General features: G+C 64.3%; 1 protein-coding gene across 1 annotated transcript; it reads left to right on the top strand.

Moving 5' to 3' along the window:
- The first annotated feature begins 4,152 nt into the window (after positions 1 to 4,152).
- On the top strand, positions 4,153 to 19,586 carry PLPPR2 (phospholipid phosphatase related 2). The gene is made up of 9 exons (XM_050925035.1): positions 4,153 to 4,240; positions 8,223 to 8,339; positions 10,100 to 10,288; positions 13,021 to 13,141; positions 14,052 to 14,305; positions 14,954 to 15,130; positions 17,226 to 17,363; positions 18,484 to 18,602; positions 19,063 to 19,586. The coding sequence occupies exons 2-9, from the start codon at positions 8,256 to 8,258 to the stop codon at positions 19,166 to 19,168; spliced, it is 1,188 nt and encodes a 395-aa protein (XP_050780992.1). The 5' UTR covers positions 4,153 to 4,240; positions 8,223 to 8,255; the 3' UTR covers positions 19,169 to 19,586.
- Positions 19,587 to 21,202: the final 1,616 nt, after the last annotated feature.

Below are 21,202 nucleotides of genomic sequence, written 5' to 3'. Positions count from 1 at the left end.
ATACTACGTAGGAGCCGGAGGTGGGTCATGTCAGCTACTTCCTGGGAGCCGCACGGCACGGGGCAAGCCCCCAACCCTGCTCCCCGGCTGGAGCGGGGCAAACCCCCAACCTCACTCCCCGGCGAGAGCTGAGGGCCGGATGAAATGCTCTGATGGGCCGGATGTGGACTGTGGGCTGTCGTTTGCCCACCCCTGGTCTAAACCCACCAGACGGTTATTTGACCCAGCTTAAGGAAAAGATTCAGACAGAAGCTGTGTCATGGACACACAGGCCCCGGGCTCACTCGGCCCCTGGGAGGGACCTTCCATATGACAGCCCCCACTGAGGGTTGCACTTTCTCCCAGGGGTTCAGTCCTCTGGCCCCGCCGCCCCTGGGACCTTTCCTCTGAGCTGTCTGCATGCCCGTGTCTCCTGCTCAGGGAGTCCCTCGCTCCCCACCCCTGGAGGGACCAACACCCCCCTGATCTCTAGCCCACAGTGACTGGCAGCCGGCATAACAGAGGGTTTATTGAACATCTGGATCCAGCACAGGGGTTCTCAGGACCCCGGGCCAAGCAACCCTCAGCCCAGTTCATCTAAGTCTGTCTCACATCCAGGTGGACTCAGGCTGCCCTCTGCTCCCAGTCCCCCTCCTTCCAGCTGCTCATCCTACAGCCCTTCCTCCCTCCAGACAGGTCACCCGGGCTCTCCCTCGTCTGTCCTTTGTTCCCACACCAGCTGGGACTGGCAGGTCAGGTCACTTGGGTCCTCCTCAACCCATTGGCCACAGCCGACTGGCTCCCAACACAGGGCAGGCCTCCTGGTCACCAGTTGCTAGGGTCCCCAACCTCCAATCCATTGTCTGGGGTCCTGGCTGCTAGGTGAGGTCACACCTGGTCCTCTGCAAACAGCAAACACCTTCTGCACCACCAGGTTAAACATGCAGCACGCCGGGGAAACTGAGATACACACAGTGTTTGTGCAAAACTCCACGAACCCCCAACTTTGTCACAAGCACGGCGGTACAAGGCTTGGAAACAAGGTTATGGATAAAAGACAAATGTGAACCGCAGTCTGACACCTCTAGGAATTGACAAGGGCCTTCTCCATCCGATAAGGGTGCACTGGGGGCCCATTCTGAAGCTTTCTCCACAACAACGAGGGTTAGAAACTTCCTTTTTCTTATCAGAGGGGTAGCCGTGTTAGTCTGGATCTGTAAAAGCAGCAAAGAATCCTGCGGCACCTTATAGACTAACAGACGTTTTGGAGCATGAGCTTTCGTGGGTGAATACCCACTTCGTGTTAGTCTATAAGGTGCCACAGGACTCTTTGCTGCTTCCTTTTTCTTTCAGACCGAAGTTCTGAAATCATCCCATATCCATTGACTCCAGGACCTGGGGCTTTAAGGAAGCCAACAGTGATCATGAAACTCACGAGCGTTGGCCACACGGGACATCTCACCCAACGGTGAGTCTCCCCCAGCTGTGGTCCGCACACGAGAGCTGGGATCCTCTTTTCATGAGACCTCCCGTCCCGGCCGAGTGTCATCTCCATAATGGACCCCCATCTCATCCCTTTCTTGCTCCTGTTCTATGGTCCCAGAGCTTTTGTACTTTTTCATAACCAAGGTGTTTTATTCATGTCAATCGGCCGCACCGGGCCCCTAGCTAAGGGTTTGACCTGGAATCTGTAAAGGCCCAACCCTCTAGAGAGTCAGTGCTAGGCTGGGGTGAAAGATCTCAATTGTTCTCACGCTCTGCCCGGCCCAAGTGCCCCGTCTCACCCCCGGCAGCTTGGGAACGTGTTATTCTACACGTCCCAGATCGTTTCCGAAGGCCCCGTCCCACATAACCATGACTACCAGCTCTCAGCCGAGACCATGCTCGTGGAAACAGCGTCAAGGTCACGCTCACTGGGCAAACATGGATCCTGGGCATAGGCTTGTAATTGACCAATATGGGGCACTTGGGGGGGGGCATGGTCCCCTGGCACACCTGTGACACACTCACACAAAAGTGCTCTTGATGGGGCACGAGCATTGTGCAAGACACTGGGTGTGCCCCATTAGAATGAGAGGGTACAGCAGGAGGGCTGGGAGGCAGGGCTCCCGGGTTATCTCCTGGCTGAGTGAGGGAGTTGGAAGTCAGAACTCCTGGGTTCTATCCCCAGCTCTAGGAGGGGAGTGGGGTCTAGTCGATGGGGGGGGCTGGGAGACAGGGTGCCTGGGTTCTATCCCCAGTTCTGGGATGGGTGTGAGTCTAGTGGTTAGAGTGGAGGGGGGGCTGGGAGCCAGGACTCCTGGGTTCTCTCTCTAGCTCTGGGAGGGGAGTGAGGTCCAGTAGTTAGAGTGGGGGGGGCTGGGAGTCAGGATGCCTGGGTTCTATCCCCAGCTCTGGGAGGGGAGTGGGGTCTAGTGGTTGGGCTGAGAGCCAGGACACCTGGGTTCTATCCCCAGTTCTGACGGCAGAGTGGGGTCTAGTGGTAATGGGAGCTGAGAATCAGGCGCCCAGTCTGTAACTGGAAATGCTCATGGAGTGACAGAGGAGGAGGTGACGGTGGGACTAGAACCCAGGAAAGACGGTTGGGACGGCACATACGCAGCCTCAGGCCCGGAGAGAACGGAGGTGGGTTTGGCAGGGAGGTCAGCAAAGTGATCCCCAGCCGTGCACCCTCTCAGCACAGGCAGGGGCGATTTTGCCTGGGGCAGTTGCCCAAAACCTGGACTGTGGGGTGCACAACCAGCCCTCCCCCCAGCCAGAGGGAAGGTCACCATGGGACCAGTGTCAGCCAGGCTGACTGTGGGCCGCAGAAACCCAGGGTCTCTCCTGGCCAGTGGATCCACCACTCACAGCAGCAGTATCAGCCCGCAGTGAATGGGGAGGGGGGGTAGCCGTGTTAGTCTGTATCCACAAACACAACGAGGCATCCGCTGGCACCTTAAAGACTAGCAGATTTAACAGGGCATGAACTTTTATGGGTAAAAAAGCCATTTCTTCAGATGCAATGAATGAGGGGGGCTGTTAGCTACTCACTGGGGAGAGCTAGGGATAGAAGCCAGGAGTCCTGACTTCCAGCCCCCCCACTCTAACCACTAGACCCCCTTTGCCTCCCAGAGCCAGGAGAGAACCCAGGAGTTCTGACTTCCAGCCCCCCCCCCACTCTAACCACTAGACCCCACTTCCCTCCCAGAGCCAGGAGAGAACCCAGGAGTCCTGACTTCCAGCCTCCCCACTCTAACCACTAGACCCCCTTTGCCTCCCAGAGCCAGGAGAGAACCCAGGAGTCCTGACTTCCAGCCCCCCCACTCTAACCACTAGACCCCCTTTGCCTCCCAGAGCCAGGAGAGAACCCAGGAGTCCTGACTTCCAGCCCCCCCCCACTCTAACCACTAGACCCCACTTCACTCCCAGAGCCAGGAGAGAACCCAGGAGTCCCAGCTCCCAGCACCCCCACTCTAACCACTAGACCCCCTTTGCCTCCGAGAGCCAGGAGAGAACCCAGGAGTTCTGACTTCCAGCTCCCTCACTCTAACCACTACACCTCGCTTCCCTCCCAGAGCCAGGAGAGAACCCAGGAGTCCTGGCTCCCAGCACCCCCACTCTAACCACTAGACCCTACTTCCCTCCCAGAGCCAGGAGAGAACCCAGGAGTCCTGGCTCCCTGCCCCCCACCATTAGTCTGTTCTCTTCTCAGCTCTAGAAGGGGAGTAGTGTCTAGTGGTTGGAGCAGGGCTCGGGGTCAGGACTCTCTCAGTCACTAGGCAAAGCCCCCCGGAAGGAGGCTCTGCCCCCATCGTATGTGTGGAGTTGCGGGGGCACTTTAAGCCCTGTCCCACCCAAACTGCTCCCCCCAGATTATGAGCGACCCCCACACACATTTTTTTCAGACCCCCTTAAGCACGGAGTTGGGGAGGGGCAAAGCAACCCCCAGCGAGCAGAATAAAAAGCAGCGAGACACGGGGGGGCGGGGCACGGCCCCTTCTTCCCGCATGGACCCCCACCCCGTCGCGCAGGGGGCACCTGCCTCATGTTAATGACGCCAGCTGATCAGCCTCCCCCCCGCACACGCTCCCACCCCCGCCCCTGCGCCGCCCCCTCGCTCTGGAGAAGCCGCCGCTGCGGAGTGACTCCGGAACCGGGCGATCGCCGCGATCCAGCGCGATGCAGCCGGGCCGGCGGCCGGCGGAACAGTGACCGGCCGGCGAGGAGCCGCGGGGGCCTGGCTGGGGAAGCAGCGATGGCTGCTGCCTAGAGAGGGGCGGTGAGAGGGGCCGGGGGGCTCGGCAGGCCCCAGCGCCAGGCAGCGGAGGGGAGATGGACAAATGCGTGGGTCGGGGCTGGATGGATAGAGGGGGAGGGGCTGGATAAAAGGGGGTGTCGGGGGCCGGCTGGCTGGAGGGGCTGGATAAAAGGAGGTGTCGGAGCTGGCTGGCTAGGGGGGGAGGGGCTGGATAAAAGGGGGTGATGGGGGTGGATAGAGGAGGGTGTATATGAATAGACGGGTGTTTGTGGGGCTGGCTGGCTAGAGGGGGAGGGGCTGGATAAAAGGGGGGTTGGGGCTGGCTGCATGGGGGTGGATAGAGGAGGGTGTATATGGATAGACACAGGGATGTTTGTGGGCCTGGATGGATAGAGGGGGAGGGGCTGGATAAAAGGGGGTGTCGGGGACTGGCTCGCTGAAGGGGCTGGATAAAAGGGGGTGTCGGAGCTGGCTGGCTAGAGGGGGAGGGCTGGATAAAAAGGAGTGTAGGGGGCTGGCTGGATGGGGGTGGATAGAGGAGGGTGTATATGGATAGACAGACAGTGGTGTTTGTGGGGCTGGATGGATAGAGGGAGGAGGGGGTGGGGATGTATAAAAGGGGGTACATGGGGATAGATGGGGGTGGGGATATATAAAGGGGGTGTATGGAGATGGATGGATCGATAAAGGTGGGTGTATGGAGATGGATGGATAGGCAGATGGGTGTTTGTGGGGCTGGATGGATAGAGGGAGGAGGGGGTGGGGCTGTATAAGGGGGTGGATGGATGGGGGGTGTATGGGGATGGATAGAGGGGGTGGGGATGTATAAAGGGGGTGTATGGGGATGATTGGATGGATAGAGGTGGGTGTATGGAGATGGATGGGGTGTGTGGGGCTGGATGGGGGGGCTGGATAGATGGGGGGGTGTATGGATGGACGGGTGGGGATGTATAAAGGGGGTGTATGGGGATGGATGGATAGAGTGGGTGTATATGCATGGATAGAGGGAGGTGTATGGGGCTGGATGGATAGGGGGTGTATCTGGATGGATAGGAGGGTGTATCGGGATGGATGGATGGGGGGGTGTATCTGGATGGATAGAGAGAGAGGGAGGGTGGGGCTGTATAAAAGGGGGTGTATGGTATACAGAGATTTACAGCCCCCAGCCTGGCACAGTCTTGGCAGCAATCTGTAGCCGGTAATGGGTGCGATCCCTGGGCCCGGCAGCCAGGCTCCTGGGGGACTCGTCAGAGCGACGGGTGTGAACCAGGGCTGGTGGCGGCTAGATCCGCCCGTTGGCCCAGCTTAGGCTGGGGTGATGGTGCCATGGCCCCGGCAGAGCTGTCCAGGTAGGGGGTGGATCAGAGCCCAACTCTGTGCAGAAAAGGGGGGGCTTGGCAGCTGTGATGCCAGCTGAGGACCTGGACAGTGGGGCTGGGGTTGGGGGCTGCATCGATAGCAGGGACCAGTCTGGGGTTATCCATGGGGGCTGGGAGGTGTTTGGGGAGGGGGGCAGAATAATCTCTATGTATCTCCACCTGTGGCCAGGGCAGCCGAACTGAGGCGTGAAATGGACAGGACTAGTGGGGGACAGGATTAGTATTTGCCCCGGTATCAGCTAGCACACCCCTCCGAGGAAGTGGGGGGGTCCTGACCATCTGGAAAAGAACTAGGTGAAGTGGGCTGTCAGTTCAATGTAACTGCAGGGGTGTGGGGGGGGAGGGGAGTCTGGAATGAAGCAACACCCCTCCCCCATTCCCCAAACACATGGGGTAGAAAGCAAGAAGGTTGAGCTGAATTCGGATTGTTGGCTGTATTTATGGTAGGGTCTAGCATCTGATCGAGATCAGGGCCCCGAAGCGCCAGGCGCTGCACACTGAGAGATGGTCCATGCCCCAAGGGGCTTACAAGCTACACAGAGTAGGAGGGGAAACTGAGGCACACGAGGGGCAGTGAGGTCACACAGCAGGTCAGAGGCAGAAGAGGGAACAGAACCCGGGAGTCCTGAGTCCCACTCAGCCCCCCGGAGCGGGTCCCTGCTAATGCTTTGTGCTCACTGGGTGCAGGCGGCTGGGGCCCAGCACTGCCAGGCTGGCTCTGGGGAGAGAGAATGGGTCACTGTGAGCTGGGGGTAGGTTTGTACAGGTCATGCTGCTGCCTCATCCGTGCTCTGTCCTCCTCCGCCAGGACTACTTCCAACCTCCCAGCCAATCAGCACCTGCTAGTGCAGGCCCTTCACCCAGGCTGTGCCCACCTGTCCACCTCCGCCGGGACTACTTCTAGCCACCCCACCAATCAGCACCTCCCAATGCAGCCCCTTCACCCATGTACTGTGCACCTCTGCCGGGACTACTTCCAGGCTCTAACTTTTAGTACCTTTACCCAGCAGGTGGAGGGATACATAAAATAGACCCGTTCCTATTTACAAACGTTTCTAAGCCAGAGTTTCTAGAAATCGCGGGGGCAGCAGAGATCTCCCCGTGGGGTGGGAGAAAGGCTCCTACCTTGGCCGATCCACACCTGGAGCTCTTCACACACTCGCGGTGGCTCGCGCTTCCTGCAGGGGAACTCTGGTGGCACAACCCCCCAAAAGTGTGGAAGGAGGTGTGTCTGGGACCCGCCCCCTCTTGCACTAGTGTGTCTGGGACAAGACCCTCTTGCACAAGCACATCTGGGACCTGCCCCCTCTTGCACAATGCACGTGGCTGGAATTCATTGCCTCTCGCACTGAGACAGGATCAGATGGTCCAACTGGCGGCCCGTTTAACAGTTCTGTCCAGCCCCCAAATGAATCTGCCCCCCCCCCAGTTCTACAACACGGCGTCCTCCAGACGGCATGCCCTGGTACCTACGGGGCAGTGAGGGGGTGCCGCCTGGAGGATGCTGCTTGGTAGCGCCCGCGTTTTGGTATGACGCCCGCAGAGGCACCGCCCAGCCGGCACCCGGCCTGCGGCCCTGAATGGGGCCCAGAACCTGCCCAGTCCAGGGGCCAGAAGCAATTCTGGCAGAGGTGTTTTCTGTCAGAAAAGGCCATTTTGTCACAACTGAAAGGTGGATTTCCACCTCCTTTTTGACAGAAAAATTTGGAAACTGATCAAAATGGAGCCAGTCCTCCTGCTGCTGTGTATGATTTCTTATTCTCTTAAACTTTCACACTATATTACACTCTATTTGATACATTTACATTAGATATTCCATTATCCTCTGATATTATATGATTTATTATTCTATTACCCTCGATCTTATTATTCTACTATAAACTTTAGATTGTTACATTTGATAGTTATAATCTAAATAGAGAAAATAGAATCAAATATCGAAGTGTAATCGAACCGAAATATAGAAAAAATTATCAATTGTATGTTTATATGTTTTCTCTCTTTAGATTGTAGTTCTGTGCAAGTGTGAGAGGGTCTAACCAGAGAAAAAGACTCGATTACACTTTGATATTCGATTCTATTTTCTCTGATTAGATTCTATTCTACACGTTCTCATTCGCCGCAGCAGATCTTGTGTTTTGCTGTTTTACATTCCCGGCGGATGCTGAGATCTCTCCTAGCTCGTGTTTTCTGTCCTGTTCGAACGCGTCAAACGGATCGAAACAGAGCGTCCAGCTGCTCCCGACCGTCCGGCGTTTTCCCAGAATTTCCATTCCACCAACGTTCCAAAATCTCGATTTGTCGTCCCGCGTCGGGGCGATTTGTCGGACTGTCCCGACGCCCCAAAGGAGCAGGGACAGGAGGCCGAGTGGCAGGATGGCGGCCGGATCAGGAGCCCCTGGGGGGCCTCAGCTGAGGGGCAGGCTGGGGTGCAGAGGGGCAGCAAGATCTCAGCTTGGAAGATGAATCGGGGAGTGGGGGGCAGTTTGCACCATGCGAGATGCTGCTTGGGGGAGGGACCTGGGGTCTCTGTTGGCACCATGTGTGGGCAGAGGGCTGTGTTGGGATGTACTGACCCTGTGGGGATGCACTGACCCCCTCTGCCTTTGGGTCTCCTTTGCCAGGTGCCCCCTCCCCACGGAGGGACCCCCTCTCCCATGCCCGGAGTGGGCATCATGGCTGGCAGGAAGCAGGAACTGAAGAGAAGCGTTTCCATCATCCCCTGCTTTGTGTGTGTGGAGGTAAGGCATTGGGCCTCAGGCCTTGGGGCTGGGTGCCAGGATGCCTGGGTTCCCTCCCTGGCTATGGGAGGGGAGTGGGGTGTAGTGGTGAGAGAAGAGGGGGCTGGAAGCCAGGACTCCCGGGTTCTGTTCCCCCCTCAGCTCAGTGAGAGAATCCAAAATTAACCAATGTACCTTAAACAGGGACCTGGCGCTGCAAGCTTCCCTGTGGCAGTGTCACGGATCCATAGGCCCAGTGTGCTCGCAAGGCCCTGGGAGGACCCCCTCAGTGCGTCAGCCCCCTCAGGGTCTCACTGGGGTCAGCCCCTCGGCTTCTCTGCCTCCTGGGACCAAACCTACAAACCCACAGCACCCCTGGGTCGCGCCGTGAGCTCCCTGGAGTGGAGCCCTGGAGGAGCCTTGCACCCCCAAAGGTAGCCCTGCCCCCCGACTTCCTGACTCCGGAGTGACGCCCCTCCCAGCAGGAGACTTTATTAGTTTCTGGAACCCAGCGGCGCAAGCCCTGAGTTACCACAGAGAACAGAAAGTTCCAGCCTGGTCCATCTGGGTCATCCATGCGCCGTAGTCGCTGGGTACCAAATGTCCGGGCATTTGGCGTGTTCCTTGTTTTCGGGGAGTCTCCAGAAGCCTGAGGTCCAGATGTCAGTCACGCCTGGACTTCTGCAAAGAGTAAACAACCTCCCCCCACTCCACCCCCATGCAGTACATGGGGAAACTGAGGCACACACTGTATTCATACAAAACATTATGAAAAATTCCCACTTTCTCCCAGGCAGTGCCCAGGCCAGGGGGACTCCAGTGCTGTGAGCTTCTCTGCAGCAGTGCCCAGCCTGGGGAGAGGAGGGGACTCCAGCACTGCAAGTTCCCCACATTAGTGCTCCAGGCCAGGGGTGGGGGGGAGAGGAAGGCAGTGCTGCGAGCTTCCCTGCAGCAGTGCCCTACCACCCCCCCTTCCTCATGCCCTAGCACCAGCCCCTCCTGCCGTGACTCCTCCAGAGGTTAGACACAGGGGTTTTGCCCGTGTTAAACGGCAAGTGTGGGGGGAGGTCGTGCTGGTGAGGTGGGGGCTAAATGACGCCCCTCCAGCGTGCAGCTCAGGAGCACAAAGCTGGGCTAGAGAGCCAGGGTCACAAGTTAGAGAATGAAATTTACCATCTGTCGCTTCACTTCATAAAACCCTGGCCCTGACCCCTTGAGACCACTGCTAGGGGCTGGGGGGTCCAAGGCAAATCCCCAGCCCCCACTCCCTTGCTTACCAGATCCTTCATCACTTCCTTCCTGTCCCAAACAGCCATCAGGCCCCACCCCAGAGGTGGCTGCATCTCAGCACCGAGCAAAGGATCCTTGTATAACCAGCCCCTGCACCCCACCCCAGAGATGGCTGCATCTCACCGCTGGGCGAGGGGGCCTTGGAAAGGCACAGAGTGGTGTGTGGGGGTTGGATTTATTTGAGTGCTCCAGCTGGAGGAGGGGCAGGTGGAGGGGGAGCCCTGGGGGGAGGCGAGGGGGGGAGCAGGCATCTGCCCCAGTTTGGGAAAGGCAGGCGCCTGTGCCCTCAGCCATGATGTGACGTGGAGCTACAGCAGGCACCGAAGCGTGAACGGGAGTGCACGAGGGAGCTTGCACGGAGCCGGGGCGGGGGAGGGCGGGACGGATGGTTCCTGGGCTGCCCCGCTCCCACCCCGCGACTCTGCCCCCTCGCTGCACTCGGGCTGGGCCGGGCCGGGGCCGGGCGCTGAGCTGCCATGTTCTATTTCCAGCTGGTGATCATGGCGGGCACGGTGCTGCTGGCGTATCACTTCGAATACACCGACACCTTCCCCGTCCACATCCAGGGCTTCTTCTGCCATGACAGCGCCTACGCCAAGCCCTACCCGGGGCCCGAGGATGCCAGCCGCGCCCCGCCCGTCCTGGTCTACTCCCTGGTCACCGCCGTGCCCACGGCCATGGTGAGGGCACCCGGGCAGGGGCTGCCGTGGGGGGTATGGGAGGGCAGGGTGGTGCCCGGGGGTTCTGGTAGGGCTGGGATCTCAGAGCCACCCCCCCCCCCACCTACCCCTTTTGGGATTGGGCCCATGAGGGTCTCACCTGGGTTCTGACCCTCCAGACCCCTTGGGCTTTGTGGCAATGTCCCCCCCCCCAAGCAGAGGCTGCTGTCAGGGCACCCACCCACCAGCCCCCACATGCCCCTTTGGGGGCCAGTGACCAAGGCCCCCCCCCCCCCCACAGGGACCCGCTGGCACCTGCAGATCCCACTCTGGATACTGCATAGACTGTGGGGGTGGGAGGGAGTGTTGCTTAGGGATCTCAGAGCCTCCTCTGGGGGCCCCTCAGACTCACCTCGGGCGTCAGAGTCCTGGATCTGGGCCTGGGTTAGCAGGGAGTGGGGTCTGGAGGGCAGGGCTGCAGGTTCGGGGGGGCTGGTGGAGTGGGGGGGGCCGAAGGGCAGAGCTGGGGGTTCAGGGGCTGGTGGAGTGGAGGGGCTGGAGGGCAGGGCTGGGAGTTCGGGGGGATGGTGAAGTGGGGGGGCTGGAGGGCAGGGCTGGGGGTTCAGGGGGGCTGGCGGAGTGGGGGGCTGAAGGGCAGGGCTGGAGGGCAGGGTTGGGGGGCTGATGGGGTGGGGGCTGGAAGGCTGGACTGCGGGTTTGGGGGGCTGGTGGAGTGGAGTGGGGGGCTGGAGGGCAGGGCTGGGGGTTTGGGGGGCTCGTGGAGTGGGGTGGGGGCTGGAGGGCAGGGCTGGGGGTTTGGGGAGCTGGTGGAGTGAAGTGGGGGCTGGAAGGCAGGGCTGGGGGTTTGGGGGCTGGTGGAGTGGAGTGGGGGCTGGAGGGCAGGGCTGGGGGTTCGGGGGGGATGGCGGAGTGGAAGGGGCTGGGGTTTGGAGTTGGGGGGACTGGTGGAGTGGGGTGGGGGCTGAATGGCAGGGCTGGGAGTTCGTGGGGGCTGGTGGAGTAGAGGGCAAAGTCAGGGGTTTGGGGGGGCTGGAGGAGTGGAAGGAGGCTGGGGGTTTGGGGTGGCTGGCCGAGTGGAAAGGGGGCTGGAGGACAGGGTCTGGGGTTTGGGGGGCTGGCGGAGTGGAGGGGGGCTGGAGGGCAGGGCTGGGGTTTGGGGTTGGGGGTTTGGGGGGGCTGGCGAGTGGAGGGGGGGCTGGAGGGTAGGGCTGGGGGTTTGGGGGGCTGGCGGAGTGGAGGGGGGCTGGGGTTTGGGGCTGGGGGTTTGGGGGGCTGGCGGAGTGGAGGGGGGCTGGAGGGCAGGGCTGGGGGTTTGGGGGGCTGGCGGAGCAGGGGGGCTTGAGGGCAGGTTTGGGGGCTCGGGGGGGCTGGCAGAGTGGAGGGGGTTGGGGTTCAGGGGGGCTGGCGGAGTGGAGGGGGGCTGGAGGGCAGGGTTGGGGGTTTAGGGGGGCTGGTGGAGTGGAGGGGGGCTGGGGTTTGGGGTTGGGGGTTTGGGGGGGCTGGTGGACTGGAGGGGGGCTGGAGGGCAGGGCTGGGGGTTTGAGGGGGCTGGCAGACTGGAGGGGGGGCTGGGGTTTGGGGTTTGGGGGGCTGGCGGGCTGGAGAGGGGCTGGGGTTTGTGGTCAGGGGTTTGGGGGGGCCAGCAGGGGAGTCATTCAGCTCATCGGTGCAAAGGGAACAGGAAGCAGCCGGGGCCTGGTGCCCCCCCCCCCCGTTCCCCCCGCCATGTCAAGCCGGCAGCCTGAATGCGACTGGTTCCATGTATGGCCAAATCCCCACCCCCCCAGCAGCCGGACACTGACAGGAGCCCCCCCCCCACTCCGGACATGGATGGGCCCTTGGGGCAGGAGTCAGCTGGGAGGGGGCTCAGACCTCCCTCCCCGGTGCTCTGCCGGTGCCCCTCAGTCCCCTCCCCCGCAGCCCCTTTGCCCTCTGCCCAAACCCCCAGCCCTGCCCCCCTTGATCCCCCCTTAATGGGAACTGAGGTGGGTTTGGGGGAAAAGCCACAGTCCCAGCTCCAGCCCCCCCTTTAGGAGCTGGGAGCTCCCAGCCAACCCCCTCCGCCCCTTCCCCCCCACTCCCCCGCATCAGGCTCCATCCGCTCCAGTTGGTTAATACCCCACCCCTAGTGGCTGCCCCATCTGCTAGGCCGGGGCGGGGGGGAAGGGGCTCGAAGGGGGGAGCAGGGAACTCCGACTCCCCCCTGCACAGAGGAGGCTGCCTCACTCCTCCCCCCTCTGCCCCAAGGATCCCCCAGCACCTGGAGCAGAGGGGCCAGGTTGGGATCCAGTCTGGGGTCCCAAGGGTAACTGGGCGCCCCCTGGGGGTGGGACAGGGTACTGGGGGAGGGGAAGACCAATGGGGGGTTCTTGGGGGGCGGATCCTGCATCCTGGGCACAATTCTCAGTTATGGTGTCGCCCCTTTGTGCTTCTCAGGTGGGAGCTCTGCTGCCTGGTCCCAGGGCCCCCGGGCTGGCCTAGGGCCCTGGCTTGGGGGGCTTAGCTGGAGCACACGGGGCTGTGCCTCACCCCTCCCCCCCCCCAAGGCCTGTGCTGGGGCAGAGCATGAGTTAGAGCAGCCCCGAGGCTGCCCTGACTGGCTCCTAGACCTCGTCCTGCTCCCAAGGGGTGGGAGGGGGGCAGCCCCTGCAGATGGGGCCCAGGTGGGGACTGGGCCTGAGGTGGGGGGTGCTGATGGAGCCTCTGACTGGGATTCCCCCCCTCCCCCCCAGATCCTGATCGGGGAACTGGCTACGTTTTTCTGCCGGCCGCGGCGGCGTGAGGAGAAAACCATCATCTCTGGGGAGTGCTGCTACTTCATCCCGCTGCTGAGACGCATCGTCCGCTTCCTGGGTGAGTGGGAGGGGGCCCGGGCTCCCCCCCCCCGTTCTCCTGGTGCCCCTCACTCCCAACCTGCAGCCCCCTGCTAGCCCAGCCCTGCCCCCGCAGCTCTGCCAGTGTCCCTCACTCCCGACACACAGCCCCCTGCTAGCCTGCCCCAGGCTCCCCCCTGTTCTCTCGGTGCCCCTCACTCCTGACCCGCAGCCCCCTGCTCGCCTGACCCTGGCTTCCTCAGTTCACCTGGTGCCCCTCACTCCTGACCCGCAACCCCCTGCTAGCCCAGCCCTGCCTCCCCACCTCTGCCGGCGTCCCTCACTCCTGACCCACAGCCCCCTGCTCACCTGCCCTGGGCTCCCCCTGTTCTCCCGGTGCCCCTCGCTCCCGACCCACAGCCCCCTGCTCGCCTGCCCTGGGCTCCCCCTGTTCTCCCGGTGCCCCTCGCTCCCGACCCACAGCCCCCTGCTCGCCTGCCCTGGGCTCCCCCTGTTCTCCCGGTGCCCCTCGCTCCCGACCCACAGGCCCCTGCTCGCCTGCCCTGGGCTCCCCCTGTTCTCCCGGTGTCCCTCACTCCCGACCCGCAGGCCCCTGCTCGCCTGCCCTGGCCTCCCCCTGTTCTCCCGGTGTCCCTCACTCCCGACCCGCAGGCCCCTGCTCGCCTGCCCTGGGCTCCCCCTGTTCTCCCGGTGCCCCTCACTCCCGACCTGCAGCCCCCTGCTCGCCTGCCCCGGGCTCCCCCCTGTTCTCTGTGTCCCTCACTCCCGACCCACAGCCCCCTGCTCACCTGCCCCTGGCTTCCCCCGTTCCCCTGGTACCCCTCACTCCTGACCCGCAGCCCCTGCTAGCCCAGCCCTGCCGGTGCCCCTCACTCCCGACTCGCAGCCCCCTCATCTCTGCACTAATCACCCCCCCACACCCCCCACAGGCGTCTATTCCTTCGGCCTGTTCACCACCACCATCTTCGCGAACGCCGGACAGGTCGTCACGGGCAACCAGACCCCCCACTTCCTCTCCGTGTGCCGCCCCAACTACACGGCGCTGGGGTGCCAGCTGCCCGGCCCCCAGTACATCACGGACCGAGGGGCCTGCGCCGGGAACCCCGCCCTGGTCACCGCCGCCCGCAAAGCCTTCCCCTCCAAGGACGCCGCGCTCAGCGCCTACGCCGTGGTGTACACCGCCGTACGTGCCGGGGGGCAGGGCCGGGCGGGGGGATGGGAGGCCGTGGGGCTGGTGGGGACAGTGGGGTGGGGGTAGGGAGATGGGGCAGGATGGCAGTGGGGCTGAGGGGGTAGAGGGAAGGGAGGCCGCAGGGCTGGGGGGGGTCGGGAGGTGGGGCAGGATGGCAGTGGGGCTGAGGGGGCAGAGGGAAGGGAGGCCGCAGGGCTGGGGGGGGTCGGGAGGTGGGGCAGGATGGCAGTAGGGCTGAGGGAGGGGAGGCTGCGGGGCCGGTGGGGGCAGTGGGGTGGGCGTAGGCAGAGGGGCAGGATGGCAGTGGGTCGGGGGGCAGAGGGAGGGGAGGCTGCAGGGCTCGTGCGGGCAGTGGGGTGGGAGTAGGCAGAGGGGCAGGACGGCAGTGGGGCTGGGGGGGCAGAAGGAGAGGAGGCTGCAGGGCTCGTGCGGGCAGTGGGGTGGGGGTAGGCAGGGGGGCAGGATGGCAGTGGGGCTGGGGGGAGCAGGGAGAAGGGAGGCAGTGTGGAGGGGGGGCTATGGGGCAGGGCAGCCCCAGGGACGGGGAGGGAGGCAGAGAGTCTGTGGGCGGGGGGGGGGAGGGCAGCGCTTGGGGGGCTTCGGATGACTCCTTGCCCCCCCCGCTGTCTCCCTCCCCAGATGTACGTGACGCTGGTGCTGGAGGTGCGGGGGTCCCGGCTGGCCAAGCCCACCCTCTGCCTGGCGCTGGCCGGCCCGGCGGCCCTGCTGGGGGTGCTGCGCGTGGCCGAGCACCGGAACCACTGGGCCGACGTGCTGGCCGGGTTCCTGACCGGGGCCGCCATCGCCGCCTTCCTGGTGAGCCCCCCGAGCGCCCCGACCCTGCGGCTCACCAGAGCCCCCCAAACTCCCCACAGCCCCCCGCCACCACGCCCTGAGCGCCTCTGACCCCGCGGCTCTCCAGAGCCCCCCCAAGCTCCCCACAGCCCCCCTGCTGTGCCCTGAGCGCCCCGGCCCTGCGGCTCTCCAGAGCCCCCCCAAGCTCCCCACAGCCCCCCTGCCGTGCCCTGAGCGCCCCGGCCCTGCGGCTCTCCAGAGCCCCCCCAAGCTCCCCACAGCCCCCCTGCCGTGCCCTGAGCGCCCCTGGCCCTGTGGCTCCCCACAGCCCCCCCACTGTGCCCTGAGCGCCCCGGCCCTGCGGCTCTCCAGAGCCCCCCCCCCCCCCCCGTGCCCTGAGCGCCCCCAGCCCTGCGGCTCTCCAGAGCCCCCCCCCCCCGCTGTGCCCTGAGCGCCCCCGGCCCTGCGGCTCTCCAGAGCCCCCCCAAGCTCCCCACAGCCCCCCTGCTGTGCCCTGAGCGCCCCGGCCCTGCGGCTCTCCAGAGCCCCCCCCCCCCCGCTGTGCCCTGAGTGCCCCCAGCTCTGCGGCTCTCCAGAGGCCTCCCCACAGCCCCCCCACCGTGCCACAAGGGCCCCCGACCCCGCGGCTCTCCAGAGCCCTCCCCTGAGCTCCTCAAAGCCCCCTGCCATGCCCTGAGTGCCCCTGGCCCTGCAGCTCCCCACAGCCCCCCCCCCGCGCTGCACCCTGAGCACCCCTGGCCCTGCGGCTCCCCACAGCCCCCCCAAGCTCCCCACAGCCCCCGTGCCACGCCTTGAGTGCCCCTGACCCCATGGCTCTCCAGAGCCCCCCCCCCACAGCTCCCCACAGCTCCCCCCACCACGCCCTGAGCACCCCTGGCCCGATGGCTCCCCACAGCCCCCCCACCACGCCCTGAGCACCCCCGGCCCTGCGGCTCCTCACAGCCCCCCCAAGCTACCCACAGCCCCCCCCACCGTGCCACAAGGGCACCCAGCCCCGCAGCTCTCCAGAGCCCTCCCCGAGCTCCTCAGAGTCCCCTGCCGCGCCCTGAGTGCCCCTGACCCCACGGCTCTCCAGAGCCCCCCCCAAGCTACCCACATCCCCCCCACCATGCCACAAGGGCCCCCGACCCCACGGCTCTCCAGAGCTCTCCCCCGAGCTCCCCACAGCCCCCCTGCAGCGCCCTGAGCGCCCCCGGCCCTGCAGCTCCCCACAGCCCCCCCGCTGTGCCCCAGGCGCCCCTGACCCCGCAGCTCTCCAGACCCCCCCCAAACTCCCCACAGCCCCCCACCACCACGCCCTGAGCGCCCCTGGCCCCGCGGCTCTCCAGAGCCCCCCCCGATCTCCCCACAGCCCCCCCCGCCGCACCCTGATCATCCCTGGCCCCGTGGCTCTCCAGAGCCCCCCCGAACTCCTCACAGCCCCCCCCCCACTGCGCCCTGAGCACCCCTGGCCCTGTGGCTCTCCAGATCTCCCCCCCCCCGCCATGCCCTGAGTGTCCCTGGCCCTGCGGCTCCCCACAGCCCCCCCACTGTGCCACAAGGGCCCCTGACCCCGTGGTTCTCCAGAGCCCCCCTGAGCTCCCCACAGCCTCCTGCCGCGACTTGAGTGCCCCTGACCCCACGGCTCTCCAGAGTCCCCCACAGCCCCCACTGCCGCACCCCGAGCGCCCCCGGCCCTGCGGCTCTCCAGAGTCCCCCTGAGCTCCCCACAGCCCCCGAGCCGCGCCCTGAGTGCCCCTGACCCCATGGCTCTCCAGAGCCCCCCCCGAGCTCCCCGCAGCCCCCCCACCTCCCCTGAATGTCTCCAGCCCCTACACTCCACAGCTCACCACAGCCCCCCACCTGGCCCTTGAGCCCCCCCGCAGTCCCCCACCCCCTGCCACACAGCACCCACCTGCCCCCCATCCCTAGCCCCCAGGACACCCCACCTCACCCCCAACTCCCCACAATCCCCAGCGCACAACCCCCCACCCGGGAGGCCTCTCAGCCATACCCCAACTCCCCCCATCACACTCACGTCAGCTGGGGGGCACCACGCTGAGGGAGGGGCTCCTCAGGGGGCTGGACCCTCCCTCACGTCGGTCCCCGTCCCCAGGTCACCTGCGTGGTCAATAACTTCCAGAGCAAGGTGCCCACGGCCCAGAAGCCGGCGCCGGCCGAGAGCCTGGCCAGCGTCCCCGGTGTGGGGCTGCCCTGCGTCGAGAGCCCCCTGGAGAAGTTCAGCGTAGCCCAGGTGAGGGGCAGGGATGCGCCCAGCTCTGGGGAGCCGCCAGCCAGCCCATCCCCCCCACCGCAGGGCAGTGGCTGCATCCTCTGGGGCCGGGGTCTCTCTGCTCAGCCCCCCCCCCCAAACCCCAGGAAAATTCAGGGTGGAGTGGGGGTGGTGGGGGCTGCGGGTGGGGTTGAAGGGCTGCCAGGTGTGGGGGTCACGTGGCCCTACTGCGATCCGCTCCCCCACCTGGGACTCTGAATTGGTGGCGAGCCGGGGGGGAACGTTCTAGGTACAGATGTGGGAGTGGAGTGCAGGGAACATGGGCAGGTTCTCACAACAGATGTTGGGGGGGTGCAGGGGCCATTCCCCTCGGGGTGGGATCAGGATGGGGAGGGGCAATGGGGCCAGGACAGTGTGGCCTTAACCCCTGGCCCCCAGCATGTGGGCCTGGGAACTTCATAACCGCCCCCAATCCCATCCCCCTTGACACTCCCACCCATAGCCCCTCCCCTGTGACACCTCAGCACCCCCACCTGCCCCCCAGGTCATGCTGGAAGCAAGGAGGGTGTCATCGGGGGGGGGGGAATGTTTCACCAGGCGTCTGGCCCCCGGAACCCAGGCAGCTGGCTCTAGGGTGGGGGTGGCTCTCACATGACCCCAGTCTGGCAGGGAGGGCCAAACTGGGGGGGTCTGCCTGGGACGTGCAGGGGGAGTGTGGCCCAGTGGGGGCTGCGGGGGGGGGGAGCATAGACCCCGATCCTGCATCCTGGGTTCCTTCTCTCCCGACACCTTCCCCCCTCCCGCCATTCTCCATCTCAGGCTGCCCCCCAGAGATGAGCCCCAAACCCCTTTCTCACCCCATAGCAGCCTCAGTCCCCCTGTGCGGGCTCCCCCTGTGAGACCCCCAATGCCCCCAGTTTGAACCCCAATGACCCCCTGATCTACCCTGGGTGTGAATCCCCATTCCCCAGTGTGAACGCCAGTGGCCTCCTGACCCCCCCGGTGTGAACCCCAAAGACCCCCCCCCATGGTGAGCAAGGAGCAAAGGTCTAACATTGTTTCCATATTTCTGTTGTTTCTCTCCCCCCCCATTTTCCCCCTCCCCCCGCCTGGCACTGCTCTCCCTGGGGGGTGGCCCTAGCGGGTCAGGGACCCCCCAGAAGAGCAGGATTTCTCCACGCTGCTCACTCGAGGCCTGGAGATGCAGCTAGCTCGCTCCCTCCGCACGGGGGGCCACGCTGGGGCGGCTCGGCCCTACGAGTAAGTGCCACCCCCCCACGCCCTGCTGGAGACCTGCCGAGGGAGTGCTCCCTCCCCCCACCCTCAGGCAGGTGCAGCCCCGTGCCAGGGAGGGGGGATTGGGGCAGGAGAGGGGGCGAATGGGGAGGGGGCATTATGGACATGTGTTTTGCGAGAGGAAATGAATTTTGGGACAATATGCAGATTTTGGGGGGAGTGAAACAGGAGTTTGGGGGGGAAGGGGAGAAAATGGGGGGGATTGGGAGGTGGAACAACCTGCCAGACTGCAGAGGGGATAACAACCTACCAGTGCTGACCACTTGCAGCACTGCTCCCTCAGCTGTATCGCTATGGGGTTCGGCTCTGCTCTGGTACCAAAGGTTGTGGGATCAAGGGGTGTGTGTGGGGGGGGTGCTGTAACTTTTTCAGGAGCTTTGGGGCCACGTTTAAAGCTCTGCCCCCCTGTTTCTCTCCCCTCCAGGATCCCAGAGCTCGGCTCCCAGCGATCACCTGACCCCCAGCTGTGTCTCTTCCCCACCACCCCTGACGTGCTCATCCCCTCCCGCTCCGTCACCAGCGAGGTCTGAGGGAGGCACTGCCTCAGGGGAGGGGAGGGCGGAGGTTGGCCCCCCCCTCACTCAGGACACGCCTCTGCCTATTGCCCCCCCCCCCCCAACCAGCACCATCCCTTTAACCAATTCCTCCCTGGTCTGTTTGGAGTTCATAATGACACACTCGTAAGTGTGACACCAGGGGTGGGGGTAAAATCTCACCCTCCTTTTCTATAGGGTCCAGCTTTCTCCCTCCCCTCCCCCCCATGGGCCCCATCCTGCTGCCAGGGTCATAAGTGGGAGGTTCAGTCCCTGCCCATCCTGCAGCTGCTGAAGTGGGGGTGATGGGAACAGAATTAGGGGCCCCCACTGAGAGCCCCAAAGGGCCCCCCAGTGGGGTCTGCCTCCCTTCTATTCCGGCTGGGCAGGTGGGAGGGGGGATGGGGGTTGTATGTCAGTCTGATCTGGGGCAGGTGGGGGGCAGGAGCTGAGCTGTTCCCTTGAACCAGCGACCCAGCTGGCACTGGGGGCGGGGGGGAGGCTGGGCATAGAAACTGACAAGGGGGCAGTGCTGGGTGGGGGCCGGGGGGAGCAGTGGGGGCCAGAAGGGGGTGATGCCGGTCAGAGGTGGGTCGGGGGCTGGTTTGAAAGGCCTCGATGGAGCTAAAGCCCAAAGGCAGAAACCAGCGACATGGGAGCAAAGTGGCAGAGGGGTGGGGGGGTTGCAGCAAACTCTGGGCACTGCTGAGCCTGGGTTGAGCAGAAGAGCGGGGGAAGGGTATAGGGGGGTGGGGCCGGGGGGGTGGGTGAGGGCGTTGGGGGGGCAGGCGTGGGGGGGTGCTTCTGGCTCTGGAGCCCCTTCATCCTGGCTACCCAGGGCCTGTGCCACCCCTGCAGCCAGGACCCTTCTCCCTGGGGGTCCCCCAAAGCTGTTGGTGCCCAGAGAAGTGGGGGAGGGGGCACCCTGAGTCCTTTGAGGGCTGCTTAGCCCCACCCACCCATCAATCACAGATTATCACTGGCCAACCATAGGGCTCAGATGGGGGAAGGGGAGGAGCTCATCCAAGCTCCACCCACAAAATAAGCCCCACCCCCAGGAGTTGCCCAGACCAGATGGGGGTTGGGGGGCCCTAGGGCCACATCCTTGCCTCGGGGGGGAAAGGACTAAGTGCCCCCGCCCCACTCGTGGCACCAACCGAGCCGTGGCCGGTGGCTGATCCACCCCCAGGGCTGGACGCGTTAGTGACGGGCGCTGAGCTGGGGCAGTTCACACCCCTGCGAGGGGCTGGGCTGGACTCGCCCCCGCCAGGGTTTCCCCACCACCATCGCACCTAGAGCCGGACTCGTTACTATCGCCACAAGCCGGGAGCGCGGGGGGAGCCTCGGGCAGGTGGACCCGCCAGCGAGGACCAAGCACACCCCGGACCAATTTCTTCCCCACTGGGTCGTCCAGCCAGGGCTGAGGAGTCTGCTGTGGAGAACCCCCCAGCTGGGATATGGGGGGCAGGTGCCTGGGGAGGGTATGGCTGAGCAGGGGAGTGAGTGTCAGGCCAAATCCGACATGTTTCCATGAGGATTTAATAAAAACCACGTTTGTAACAGACCCCAGGAGCCTGGAGATTCGTCAGTTTGCAGCCCCCCCCCCCCCGCGAGAATGCCTGAGACTGCAAGTGGGGAGGGGGGCAGAGCAAACAGTCCAACTGGTGCCCCTCAATCTGGACCCACAGCCCCCTGCTAGCCCAGCCTAGGCTTCCCCCCAGCTCTGCTGGTGCCCCTCACTGCTGACCTGCAGCCCCTTGCTAGCCCAGCCCTAGGCTCCCTCCAACTCCCCCCAGTGCCCCTCACTCCCGACCCGCAGCCCCTGCTAGCCCAGCCCTGGGCTCCCCCATGACCCTCCCTCCTTTCCCAATCTGCCTGGCCAAGCTCCAGTGTCACCCCCACCTGATGTGACAAATCAGTCACGTCAGCCACGTGAAACAGGGTGTGTTGCTCATGGGGGTGGGGCTCATTGCATCCCCCTCCCCCTGCACCCCTAGAGTGGGACACTCTCCCCCAGGGACTGTCTCAGGC

This window comes from Gopherus flavomarginatus, chromosome 16 (genome assembly GCF_025201925.1).
Source record: "Gopherus flavomarginatus isolate rGopFla2 chromosome 16, rGopFla2.mat.asm, whole genome shotgun sequence".
Lineage (NCBI taxonomy): Eukaryota > Metazoa > Chordata > Testudines > Testudinidae > Gopherus > Gopherus flavomarginatus.
Note: the sequence above shows the minus strand (reverse complement) of the source record. Positions and strands in the feature narration are given on the sequence as shown.